This window comes from Rhinopithecus roxellana, chromosome 14, assembly GCF_007565055.1.
Source record: "Rhinopithecus roxellana isolate Shanxi Qingling chromosome 14, ASM756505v1, whole genome shotgun sequence".
Lineage (NCBI taxonomy): Eukaryota > Metazoa > Chordata > Mammalia > Primates > Cercopithecidae > Rhinopithecus > Rhinopithecus roxellana.
Window position 1 is genome coordinate 103,034,658 of NC_044562.1, and position 13,676 is coordinate 103,048,333.

Here is a 13,676-nt window from a genome sequence, read left to right on the forward strand (position 1 = left end):
ATCAATTTATACTATTTTTATCACTTGAAGTAAAATATAAAGATTGACTCTATTCAGGCTTAATCTGGAAAAATCTGAAGCGCCCCAAACCTTGCTTTTAATTACATTCAAAGAATCTCTTCCTTTACCACCCTCTCCCCCAAAAAGCTAAAGTAAACACAAATTTAAACACATACACACGCACAGGCACACACATACACACACATTTCTAATAATCATATTGTTCAGCTGCCGTAAATCTTACTTGTTCAAATATCCTAAGGAAAGTCTGACAATAAACAATTACATTAATCAACATATTTTCAATGAGTAAGAACTAGAATAAACAAGCACCCTACATTCTAATATTATCATCATAATTCATGAGGTCATACCTGATGACTTAGAGATTGAAAAGGCTCACAGGTTCCAGACTGCATGACCTTTCTATTTCCAGAAACCCCTAAAGACTGCATTTCCTGTCTTACAAAAGATAATCACAGCCATCTCTATGTCTCAGCATCTTCAGGGCTAGTGAAAAAAATATCAAACAGCAGATCTGTCCATCAGTATCTGTTTAAGCCATCATCAAGATGTCAAATCATATACTATTTATCATCTCCCCTGTGCAGTTACAAACACCCCATACTAAGAGAGACTGACACAGTTGTATTTGCTGATGCTGCTAATGCTGTCTGAAAACAGTAAGCTTACTGCTTAGAGCAATTCTGCATCATCCAAACAGAGAATGAGCCACATCCTTCAGATTTCCCATTTCTGATACTATGAAGATTTCATTTGCCAAGGAGAGTCAATTTTTTTCAGTCCTTTAAAAATAAGCAGTTCTCCTTTTAATTAAGTATCCAATGTGTCTGTTGCAAATACCGTGTTAAAATGTCAACTCTTAATTATTAGGCAGCTTTCTCTATACGTGACTAAGCTTTAGGCTTTATGACTTACCAAGCAAAATTATATTCTCTTAAAGGAATCTTCCCTCCAAACTCTGAATATCATCACTTATCCACCCATCAAAATGATGAGTGCCTAAAAAGGATTTTTATTTTGGCAATCTTTGATAGTTGTGTAAATAGTAAATAGGTAAATACATATTCACCTTTTAATTTTCAGGAATTTCATTTATGTATCAGATTCATCATATGAACATACATTTTATATTTTTATTTAATTTCTTTTTCTAAAGAGTTTAACATGCAAAAGATTTGCCAAGCAAAATTGTACTCTTTTGAAGGAATCTTCCCTCCAGACTATGGGCATCATCACTTATCCACCCATCAAAATGATGAGTGCCTACACAGGAGTTTTATTTTGGCAATCTTTGATAGTTGTGTAAATAGTAAATAGGTAAACACATAGTCCCGTTTTAATTTTCAGGGATTTCATTTATGTTTCAGATTCTTCAGACCAACATACATTTTATCTTTTTATTTAATATCTTCTAAAGAGTTTACATGTAAAAGATAATGTGGTATTACCAAATTCTAAAACTGCATGGTTAAGTCAAGTAATGAAACCTATGTAAGTTATTGGCATTTTTACTATGAATTTTCACTGTGTCTTAATTATCAAAGTTTGAGTACTGTTTTCTTTTACCACAACATAGCAGAATCAGGAAACTTTAAGATTGATAAAGTGTTCTAATAATAGAATCAATATCTCAAAAATTATAATTAGAAATGCTTTCTCTTTACCATGTGACAAAAGGTTGTGTTTTAGAAATAAAGAAAACACAAACCAAAAAAAAAAAGAAAAGAAAAAGACTAAGATTATAGTCAATTCAACTACATTCAAAATTAAGACACCAAGTACAACATATCATCCTGAAACAGCCCTCACATTATGAACAGCCTGAATTCTTGACTATGAACACTTTATTTACCTGTGAATGGTTTCCCTTCTTTCACACACAACATTTGATGGAGACTAGCCACAATGAGTCTTAAGAAACTGGGCTGATCCAAATTATACCTTTAGAAAAACTACTGCCTCTAACTGCACAGGTTGGAGACACAGAGCTTGGTATTCTGCTGTATGTGTACTATAACACATCTGAATGAAAAATCACATGTAAACAAATATTTCTATCTATGTAGTATTTACCCTCTTTTAATCAAAATAGGTACTCATCCTTTAAGACCTATCTTCTCAATAAAGCCTTCCTAAGCTACATCGTCTCTCTTTCTATATTCATTCTTTCCTGTAGAAAATATTGAACATCTGTGTGTCAGGTACCGTATAGGTGCTAGGGACTCCATAACAAACAACACAAAACCTGACATCATAGAAAGCAGATAAATCAAACAAGTATGTTTTGTTATAACTGAAGAATTAAAAGTTGATATGAAAGCAGTAGCAAGGCATCCTACCCTAATCTAGGGATCAGAGAGGATTTCCCTAGGGAAGTACTGTTAAAACAGAAGATTCTGAGCTAGTCACATTCAAGGAATGGCAAATATAGAATAGGTTAGACCATAAAGTGTAAGAACAGAGGGGAGAGATGAGAAGCGAGGCCCAGTCATGGTAAGTCTCAGGAGCCATTTAAAGAGTGTGAGCTTTACCCTTAGGGAAATGAGAAACCGTCAGCATAATCAGGTTTAAAATATCCTGGCTACTCTATAGACAATTGAGTAAAACAAAACTGGAGGACGGGAGACAAATTAGAAGAACGTTACATAATTTCAATCAGGGGATGATGATGGCCAGAACCAAAGAAGTGGCAGTAGGAATGAAGAGAAATGAATAGATTTCAGATACACATCTTACTGAAAAAAGATAGAATTCAGGGATTGAATGTGAGAAATGAGGAAAAGAGAAACATCAAGCAAGGTTCATTCCTAATCTCCTATACGATTACATATCAAAGTTATTAAATGAATCAATAATGAAAAATACAAAAATAGAACTTTTCTTTCAGGTATTTTGTCACAGCATGAATACAAACAATGATATTTTTATCATTCTCTGGATGTTATTAATTAGTATATATAATCGAATTTCCTTCAGTGTTTTCTTGTAAGTACAATTGATCTTTGTAATAAAAACATGAAACCTGAGTGCAAAGCAGCTCTTAATCTCTGTATTATCTAGTTGACAAGATCTATTTAAACCAAAAAATTACTTAAAATCTATTATTTGACCCTCTTAATAGTCAATTATTAAAAACTATGATACCCCATTTTTAGAAAACCATTGCTCTAAAACAAATTAATTATTCATACAGTATGTTACTCATACCAGGGTTATTAAGATATGGTCATACTAGTAAAGCAGAATACCTCTAGACTTTCCCTAATAAGACTTAACAAATATTTGATTAAAGAAATGAAAAGTAGCCAAAACCCAGCAGAACACCCTTGGACTGAATGAAGAGAGAGCCAAAAGAGTGTATCTTTGTCCATTTGGGCTGCTGTAACAAAATACCACAACAACAAATATTTATTTCTCACAGCTCTCAAGGCTGAGAAGTCTCACTCTAACCTCACATGGCAGAAAGGGGGCAAGGCAACTCTCTGGGGCCTCTTTTACAAGGGCACCAATTCGATTTACGAGGGCTCTGCCCTCACGGTCTAATCGTCTCCCAAATGTCTCACCTAATGCCATTATATTGGTGATTACATTTTCAAACACGAACTTTGGAGGTGCAACAACATTCAGACCACAGCAGGGTAAAAAGCACACATTGAAGGTAACTCTATTTATTTAATGACTTGCTGCACATAAGAACATCTCAAATAATAAAGGATTAGCATCTTAAAAAGAGCAAGAACTTCTTTATAATAATTACTACTCATTTAGCTCTTGCTTTTCATCTCTTAGGGATCATGTGATCCAATACACTTATTTTACAGATGGGGAAAACTAAACTCTAGGGGAGCTAAGTACATACCCAAGATCAGTTATTAGGAGGGCCAAGGTCTAAATTTAGAATTCCTGTTTCCTGGCTTTCCCCAATAGAAGTCACTGTTTGAAATTATACATATATATATATATAATTATTATTATTATTTTTTTTTGAAACGGAGTCTCACTCTGTCGCCCAGGCTGGGGTGCAGAGGTCGGATCTCAGCCCACTGCAAGCTCCGCCTCCTGGGTTCACACCATTCTCCTGCTTCAGCCTCCCAAGTAGCTGGGACTACAAGAGCCCGCCACCTCCCCCGGCTAGTTTTTTGTATTTTTTAGCAGAGACGGGGTTTCACCAGGTTAGCCAGGATGGTCTCGATCTCCTGACCTTGTGATCCACCCGTCTCAGCCTCCCAAAGTGCTGGGATTACAGGCTTGAGCCACCGCGCCCGGCTGAAGTTATATTTTTGTATAAATACACTATATCTTAGTCATTCAAATAACATTTATTTTAATATTTTTAGTTGAGAAACAGTAAAAAAATCTATAAGAATCACAAGGTTTCTATATTAAAGTTTACTTTTATCATAAAGAATTTACCTTTTATTTGTATTCAAAAGTGACTTGCTTCAAATACCTCAGTAAATGCAAGTAATTCATTTTGTTTTACATACTATTGCTTTAAAAAGTATAAATTAGTTCATCTTCTCAAAATAACTTGGCAAAATGTATTGTCTTAAAAATGTTCAATCATTCACCTTAGTATTTCCTGTCTGAAGGCAATAGTGCAGATTAAGATTTATGCTCCAAGATTTTTAGTGCTACATTATTTAAAAGTAAAAAAAAAAAATAGAAACAATAAGAGAAAGATTAATTAAATTATGGAACACCAAAACTGTAATGCCATGTAACCACTGAATATTAAGAACAAAAGATGTTAATGACAAAGGAAAATATATAGCATAATAGCATATTAAATGGAAAGTAAGATACCAATATATTTGTGGGGTACAACCCCAACTATGTAAAACATACATCGAAAAAAAAGACAAAATGTCTGATTTTTTAAAGATGGCTCCCAATATGACTTATCTTATAAATATTTACCTACAGACTTCATTGTTTTTCATAAAAATAGAAACTAGTTTCTTTGGAGTATTTCAATAGTTCAACAAATACCCCTATTTCTCATGTGCTTCCTCTTCTCACTAAAAATTTTGCTTCAGATTTCAGTCTTTCTAATGTTGTACTCAAATTTCTGATCTAATTTCATAAAAATATTCAAATCTACTTTCATTGACTATCCAAACTTTAAAAAAAAACTCATTCCTTATGTGCTTTGCATATTATTTATTATGTGTGTGTGTGATGGATTGTTTACTTTCACACTTTATTTGTACTGGGCTAAAGCTGGTACAGACTGTTTTTGACAAATTCGCTCTCACAACAGTTTTAGTGCTATATGAAAAAACTGGAAAAATTGTATGACATAACTTTTTGACACTATTTGTCTAACTAATCATTGTTAGTTAGATTTTATCTTAAGTGATTTTCACTAATAGCAGGACAATGGAAAGCACTGAGAGTACTGCAGAGTACCTATTTCTCTTTTTTTGAGAAGTGATGAAACTACCATATTTTCACATTTACAAGGAATATGGTTGAACTTGAGGGCATAGGTCACCATGTATGTATAGTGTACAGCAAAGCTATTAGGAAAGAACACCTTATAGATGGAGGCTGGCCATTTCTACTGAAATCCTAATTATTATGGCAAATAATCAACACTGCTTGTTGGGGTAGATGTTGTAGGGTGTCACAACACATAGGGTCAGTTCAGATGAAGTGTTTGTGCCTCAAATAAAACACCTTTGCTTTTCTAAACAGGTAAAGATACGGTATCCTTTCAATATACAAATGACTGCAGCAAACCTTAATAATACACCTTTTTTTTACTGCAGTTATTAATAGATTTCTTTTATTTCTAATTTCATCATCATCAGTAAAACTGTATAGTGGATCACACAATAGAGGAAAATAAGAGATATAATAATTTTCTGGATAATATTGACTTTGTATTTGGCTAACTTTTTATACCTATTATAAAAGTGCTTCATATCTATACAGACAGAAGAAAACATAAAGATCGAAAAGGTGGGGAGAATCACTCATAAAATTTCATTATACACAGATAACCATTGTTGATATTTTAGTTTTAGTATTTTAAATAACATACACATAAAATGATAGTAAACTATTCATCTTTACCAAGTATTATATTAACATTTCCTTATGTCAGTAAGTATTTTTCTGTAACATAATGTTTAATGGCTAACTGGTATTCTATAATATAGAGGTACCATACTTCATTGAACCAATCTCCTATTCTTAGACTTTTCTATTTTTTCTATTTTTCAATATTATAAATAACAATGTAATAAACATATTTGTGCACATAGCCTTACACATATCATCTATTGTCTTAGAATAAATCCCAATAAGTAAACTTACTGGATCAAAGAATATAAATGTTTTTGAGGCTTTGGGTAAAAATTGCTGAATTTCCTTCCAGAAGGGTTATATCTATTTACATTCTGCAATAGAAATACCTTGTTTCCTCATTGTCTGGCCAAAACTGTGTCATCACACACTCTCTACGTAGAATAATAGTTTCAAATAGTTAATATGAAAATGGAAAAGGAATGGTAACAACAAGTTAGGATAAATAAAGCTTCCTTGTTTCTATGCTTATAGACAAAGATACCCTGCTAATCCATAAAGAACATACCTAGGATTGTAAGACAAAAAAACTCTTTGAATAGAAGTTACTAAAAGATGGCAAAGCAGACTAATTGAAAACCAGTGCAATGATAAATGTAGACATAGACTTTATTTTTTCTCTCTGACACCTGTAGAATGAGCGGACCTAGAAAGAGAGTCATTTTCCCATGGCAAGCTATTTTACTCTTTGAAACAGAAAGACAGATTTTTGTAGCCTTAAGAAACCTTCCAAATGACTATCAAACATACCTTCAGCCAAGGAATAACTTGGGAGGACCAAAAAGCCACCAAAAAGTCTCCAAAATACCATGTGTAAAGACAGTATTTTTTAATGTATCAACTTATTCTCTCCAAGCACTATTCCAGTGCTAAGTAAATGATAGGAATATATAAATAAAATTTGCATTTTATTTAATATTTAAAAGTTTTCATTGTTTACAAAATCCAATGAAATAATGATCCCTTAAGTGAAATTTTTTGATAAACTTAGCTATCATTAAAATGCAATCTTGGCTTATTTCACTTAACATAATGACCTCCAGTTTCATCCATGTTGCTGCAAATAACAGGATTTTGCTCTTTTTATGGCTACATAATATTTCATTGTGTATGTATACCACATTTTCTTTATCCATTCATCTGTGGTTGGACACTTAGGTTGATTCCATATCCTGGCTGTTGTGAAATGCTGCAATAAACATGGGAATGCATATATCTCTTCAATATACTGATTTCCATTCTTTTGGATAGATACTCAGCAGTGGAATTGGGTCATATGGTAGTTCTATTTTTAGTTTTTGAGGAACTTCCACACACTATTTTCCACAGTGGCAGTACTACTTTGTGTTTCTACTTATAGTATACCAACATTCCCCTTTCTCTGCATCCTGGCCAGCATCCATTATTTTTTTGTCTTTTTGATAAAAGCCATTTTAACTGAGGTGAGATGATATCTCATTGTGGTTTTGATTGGCATATCCCTGATGATTTCACATTCATATCTGGGAGCTAAAAATGTGGATCTTATGGGGGTAGAGAGTAGAATGGTGGTTATGAGAAGCTAGGAAGGGTAAAAGGCAGGGGGATAAACAGAAATTGGTTAATAGGTACAAAAATGAAATTAGAAGGAATCAGTTCTAGTATTCACTGTTATAGTAGGGAGATTATAGTCAACAATAACTTACTGCATATTTCCATATAGCTAGAAGAGAGGAATTGGGATGTTCCCAACAAAAGAAAAGATAAATGTTTGAGGTGACAGATATTCCAATTATCCTGATGTGATCACTGCAGTTGTATGCTTGGATCAAAATATCAAATATATCCCTAACTATGTACAACTATTATATATTAAATTAAAATTATTTTAACATTTTTAAATGAAACTAAAGAAATAATTAGTGTGCAGTGAAAAATGCAATTTTGGCAACACTAAAATTGTACTTAAAGTGATAGTTATGAAAGCTAAAGACAGGTTTTGTCTTTTTAAAATCTAACATAGACAGGTTCACAGATCATAAATAAATATGATTGTTAACAGCAAAAAACACCTAAAAGAAAAAACTAAAAACCGTCAAAACTCACCCTTTATTTGTCAAAAGGACTCATATGTCTGTGCTTAGAAGCACAGGCTATGGAGGCAGACGGCCAATTTCAAATCCTGGTTTTGACCTTGGTATCTGTATATATGCTTTCTGTCTCAGTTTTCTCAAATGTAAAATGATGATAACCCTAGTGGGATTGTTGTGCAAAGATTAAACGTGATTATTATGTATGAAGCAGGTAGTGCACTGTCATAGAGTAATTGCTGAATATATTTTTGCTACTATCACTCTAAAAAAGATTGACTTGTTATAGTATTAAAAAAAGAAAAAACTGTATAAACTAAAATTATGAAATAATCAGACTGAATCAGACACAAAATACATGGCTAAGCAGTAGTTTCCAAGATTTGAGAATAAGAGTGAAGACACTTCAGAGCTCATAGAGCAGAACCTGTTTTTTAAAAAATGCAGTGCTATAACATAGCTTTTATATTCTGATGACTTTGGAGTCAAATACTGACTAAATCTTGGATTCACCAATTAGTAACCATGAGAAAGTTGCTTGAGCTTCCAACCTTAAGTTTCCTCATCTATAAAATACAGTTAATATTGTTTTACCTCATAAAGTTATTTTGAAGGTTAAAGAAGACAATATACATAAGGCAATCAACATAGTCTAACAAATATAAGTTCAATAAATGATATTATTTTTATTATTGTTATCATCTTCACTAGTAAGAGAAGATCCAACGGATCCTTTAAAAAGTCAATAAGCTAAATGTAGGAGAGAATGTACATAACAGAGGAGAATCAGTTCCTTCTCCTTTTTTCCACATCCAATGGCCATTTCTCTATCCTAATTATTCTCAACATCGGCAACATTTGCCTCACAATCCTGGCACACAGAAATTACTGAATAAATGTGATGGCTATACGAATGACTACCTAGTCACAAAATCCAGTAACCTCTCTTTAGCCTTATTTTCAACCTGTCCAAAACCACTATGTCACTAGCTAGTCAAAAACTCTCTACAGGTTTCCTAAGCTAGTATCTGATGACCTCCATAACTGATCCTGAGAGATCTTTCCAATCTCATCAACCACTACTTGCTTTTATTTGTCAATTACTCTGCCTAAACCCAATAGCTCACCATTCCCAATAATCATTCTGTGTTTTAAGGCCTCAAGTTTTGTTCATGCTATTACATCTGACCTTGGTTCAGATCTTAGTGCTGCCATTTAATAACCCTCGGACATTTTACCAGTTGCAAAATTTCTGTGGACCTCAGTTTCCCTATCAATATAGTGTAGATAGTAACAGTATCTATCTACATAGTGTTTGTTGAAAAATTAGATTAACTAAAATTATAAAGTGCTTAATTCATAAAGTGCCTCAAATCCAGGAAATAAGAAGTACTTAACAAAAGTTCTTGTTGTTGTTGTAAGAATGCAGGCCTCTCTTCTTCATTTCCATAGTTTTAAATCCTATCTATCCATCAAAGTTTAACAAAGAACATCTTCCATGAAACCTTCCTTGATTACATGCTTTTGGTTCTACCTCCCTTTCTCAAAGCCTTTTAATCCTCAATTTTAACTTCCTGACTACTCTGAAACATTTTCACTTTCTTTTGGGCTTAATCTTGTCTTTCATTTACAATTATTAAGATCCTTAAGACAAATCATATGTATGATTCACTTTCATATTCCTCCATCACACCTAATAAATACACTGGCAACATTTGAACTTAATATGTCCTAAAACTATGCTGTGAATCATTCAAAATGAAGACATTTTTTCAGGCCACTAAAATTACCTTTCTGTGCCGGGATGGCTATTTCAAAACTCAAAACATACTCCTCTTGTTTGAGTCACCTTTGAAGCTACTCTTATGGTAAATAAAAGAACAATTTCAAAGGTGACTCAAACAAGAGAAATATAATAAATGTCGTCTGGGAGCAGTGGCTCACGCCTGTAATCCTAGCACTTTGGGAGGCTGAGGCGGGCAGATCATGAGGTCAGGAGATCGAGACCATCCTGGCTAACATGGCGAAACCCTGTCTCTACTAAAAAAAAACACAAAAAATTAGCCGGGTGTGGTGGTTGGCGCCTGTAGTCCCAGCTACTCGGGAGGCTGAGGCAGGAGAATGGCGTGAACCCGGGAGGAGGAGCTTGTAGTGAGCTGAGATCGCGCCACTGCACTCCGGCCTGGGTGACAGGTAGAGACTCCATCTCAAAAAAAATAAGAATAAGAATAATAAAATAAACAAATAAATAAATGTCAGGTAGCCATGTAACTGCTATCATTAAACATTTGTTCCATTGAATTATTGTTCTCTTTAGTATATATGGTTGCAGAATGCAGGAATTAGCCTATTAAGGAGCTCTTAAATGCTATGAAAGAGTGCTTCTTAAGCCTGACTGTAAATAGAACTATAATAATTTTAAACATTCTTACTCTTGAGGAGATATTCTATAAAAATAGCCTAAGGAATGACAGCACAGACATATAAGTGCAATGATGATTATAGCAACAGAATTTGTAACAGCACACTATTGGGAAGCCTCTAAATGCTAATCAATAAATGTTTTGTTAAACATAAATGATTATACGTATGTAGGTTAAAGTCCTCAAAAAACTACAGTTAAGAGTTGATACCAGTGTAATTTTAGATTGAGAGGATGACCAAGGAGAATTTCTCTAAAATCATACCTCCTGAAGGATGAAAATGCAACAGTATGCAAAAGTTAAAGAAAATGAAGTTTTAAAATTATTCTTCATTTCCCTCCAAGAACAACTAGTAATGGGTATATAAGAGCAAATTAAGTAGTATGAATGAAACATCAGCAAAAAGAGTTGATTTGTAAATAATATTTAAAATCAATGCTAATTATAGGTGTGCTAAAAATCAGTTTCAGTCCATGGCACAGAACAGAAAACCAGAAATACAGACTAAAGGAAAATCGAAAACCATTTTCTCCTTTACTCAGTTGGCTCTAGGGATTTTTAATTTCTCTGTATTGTAAAGTTATAATATTTATCCAGTCTATATTTTGTTGAACTCCAAATATCTTTCTAGGAAAAGAAGTAATTACTGTATCATATTCACATATACAAATATTTATGCTTAGTTACAATTTCACATTCAGTCTTTTTTGTTTATAGATACCTGGAGAATTAAATGGAGTATTGAAATTTAGCTTAAGGCCATAATAACTTTGATTATGGGATAAAAAGATATAAAAAAATTCAGTGTCGACATACTAAGATTTTTAAAATAATCTATCTCAATATTATTAACATCTAGCAGTAATTTTAGACTAAAATAGTAATGACCAAAAGGGATGTGTTAACATTTCTTCCAAAGATAATTCTGCAACTTTATCTTCTGTTGACTGATGGTTACCATTTCAATTTAAAATTGGGTTAAGTTTTAAAGCCTGTTTTAAATTAATTAGGTGAACTAGCAACTCTTCAAAGAACATAAATCAAACAGGAATCTGAATTATTCTGTCCAATAGCCTCAAACATAATAGTTTGTTATGCCCTTATGTTTCTTCACTAAAGCCTTAATCCTTACTAAGTGAGAGGTTTTTTTTTCCTGTTACTTCTAAAGTAAATTCCTCTTTTTAAATATGTACAGTATATATAGGAACAGAATGGCTTTATTCCTGTTTTTTTAACAATCTGCTGTAGTTTCTGAATTTCATTCATTAAACATTTTATCGTATTTCTGCTTTAACATTGTGAGGTTTAAAGGAAGTAAAATATGGTCTTAGCCTTAAGCAGCATAAAGTATGTCTGGGGAAAAAATACCTGTGCATAAATAATAGCACAACATGTGAGTTGTACATGCAAGTTTTAAGGGAGTTAAGGTGTCTGAATCCTTGCCTTAATTAATGAGGTATTCCATCATTAATCCCTAAATTCAAATAATTTGTTCCTCTGACCTTACAATTTTGATTTATTTATACTAAGCAACTATAATATCAGGTCATAAATAATAAATGATATGTCTCAAAGTCACACATGTTTTCAACAAAATTATTGTAGCATAAAGGTAAAGTGAGTAATAAAAGGGGCTGTCATCTGGAAAAGTCAGCTGTCTCTCAAGAGACCTCAATGATTGGCATTACTTTTGTGAATGTGCCAAGTTTTAAGTATTTCTCTTAAACTTGCACCCTAAGAAATACAATTTTGATATCTGCATTCCCATGTTTATTACAGCATTATTCATAATGGCCACAATATGGAAACAACCTAAGCATCCATGGAGGTACAAATAGAGAAAACGTGATATATATAGACAACAGGATATTTTTTAGCCATAAAAATGAAGGAAATCCTGCCATTTGGGACAACATGAATGAACCTGAAGGGCATTTTGCTAAGTGAAATGAGCCAAACAAAGAAACACAAATACTGTACATATCACTTACATGTGGAATCTTAAAAAAAAAAAAAAAAAAAAAAAAAAAAAAAGTCGAATTTGTAGAAATAGAGTAGAATGCTGGTTACCAGGGGCTGAAGGGTAGGGAAAATGAGGAGATGTTGGTCAAATGATACAAACTTTGATTTTTCATTTGTTAATTAAACTCAATAGAACTGAAAAAAATAAAGCCAGATATAGCAAAAAAGGAAAAATACTGCAACTCTTTGCTGGATGAGATCTTGGTACGAGCACAGTTGGCCCGCAGATTTCTGGGAAGTAGTCAATAGTTTACACCTCAAATTTCAGATCTGTACTTTAAACTGTCACTTTCATTTTGTCATTTTTGAGGATATTTTTGTTTGAGTGAATGCTAGGGATAAGATTTATTTTAAGTTAATATCCAAAAAGTTTAAATTATTTAAAATAAACAATAGTTCTGGAATTCCTGACCAATGCATTTGCCCCAGAGTTTACCCAAACGGTATAGAACAATACTGCCAGCAAACCACCAAGATGCTCCCTTTGGCTTTAAAGTTTTGAAATCCTACAGAAGTTTTGTAATTTAGGGGCCATCTAAGGTGTAAAAATAAAAACAGATTTTAAAGTGATGCCACTCAAACTTGCCTTTTTCTCAGTTCTGAGAGAATCACTCTTTCATCTGCCTTTGGAATAAAAGGGAACATGGCAATCATCCATGAAACACTGCTTATTTCAATTTAAGCAATCTGAAAATAAATAACTGCCTTTCTACATTGTTAAAAACAATACAATTTTTTTTGCCCACCAAGATTTGTTGGTGATATGTGGCTGCTAAGGCTGCTAACTCCTCTCCAGTACACCACCATGGAAAGTAAAATTGTAATGAAAATTGCTTTAGCAAATGTAGCATCGAACTTGGATGAGTTCGTTAAAATTTAAACATCTGATTATATAAGGTAAAAATATACCATCTATATCTAGATAAGTCATTGGAGGTTTTTAGATCGAGTGCTCAATGCACTACATTGGACTTGATAAATACTGCCATCATTTGCCCCTGCGACCTGCCTTTATCCATGCCATCCTGGCTGCTGACGATTCCTC

General features: G+C 33.1%; 1 protein-coding gene across 15 annotated transcripts in view; it reads right to left on the bottom strand.

Annotated features, from left to right (window-relative positions):
- SLC4A10 (solute carrier family 4 member 10) overlaps window positions 1–13,676 on the bottom strand; it is a 391,444-nt gene that overhangs the window by 301,812 nt on the left and 75,956 nt on the right. For 5 of the 15 annotated variants that reach the window (XM_030916973.1, XM_030916974.1, XM_030916970.1 and 2 more), the window contains exon 2: window positions 375–510. The exons of the other annotated variants lie outside the window; for them this stretch is intronic. In XM_030916973.1, coding sequence (XP_030772833.1) covers window positions 375–455 — 81 coding nt within the window. In that variant the 5' untranslated portion in view covers window positions 456–510. The remainder of the gene's footprint in view (window positions 1–374; window positions 511–13,676) is intronic. 15 annotated transcript variants of the gene reach the window in all.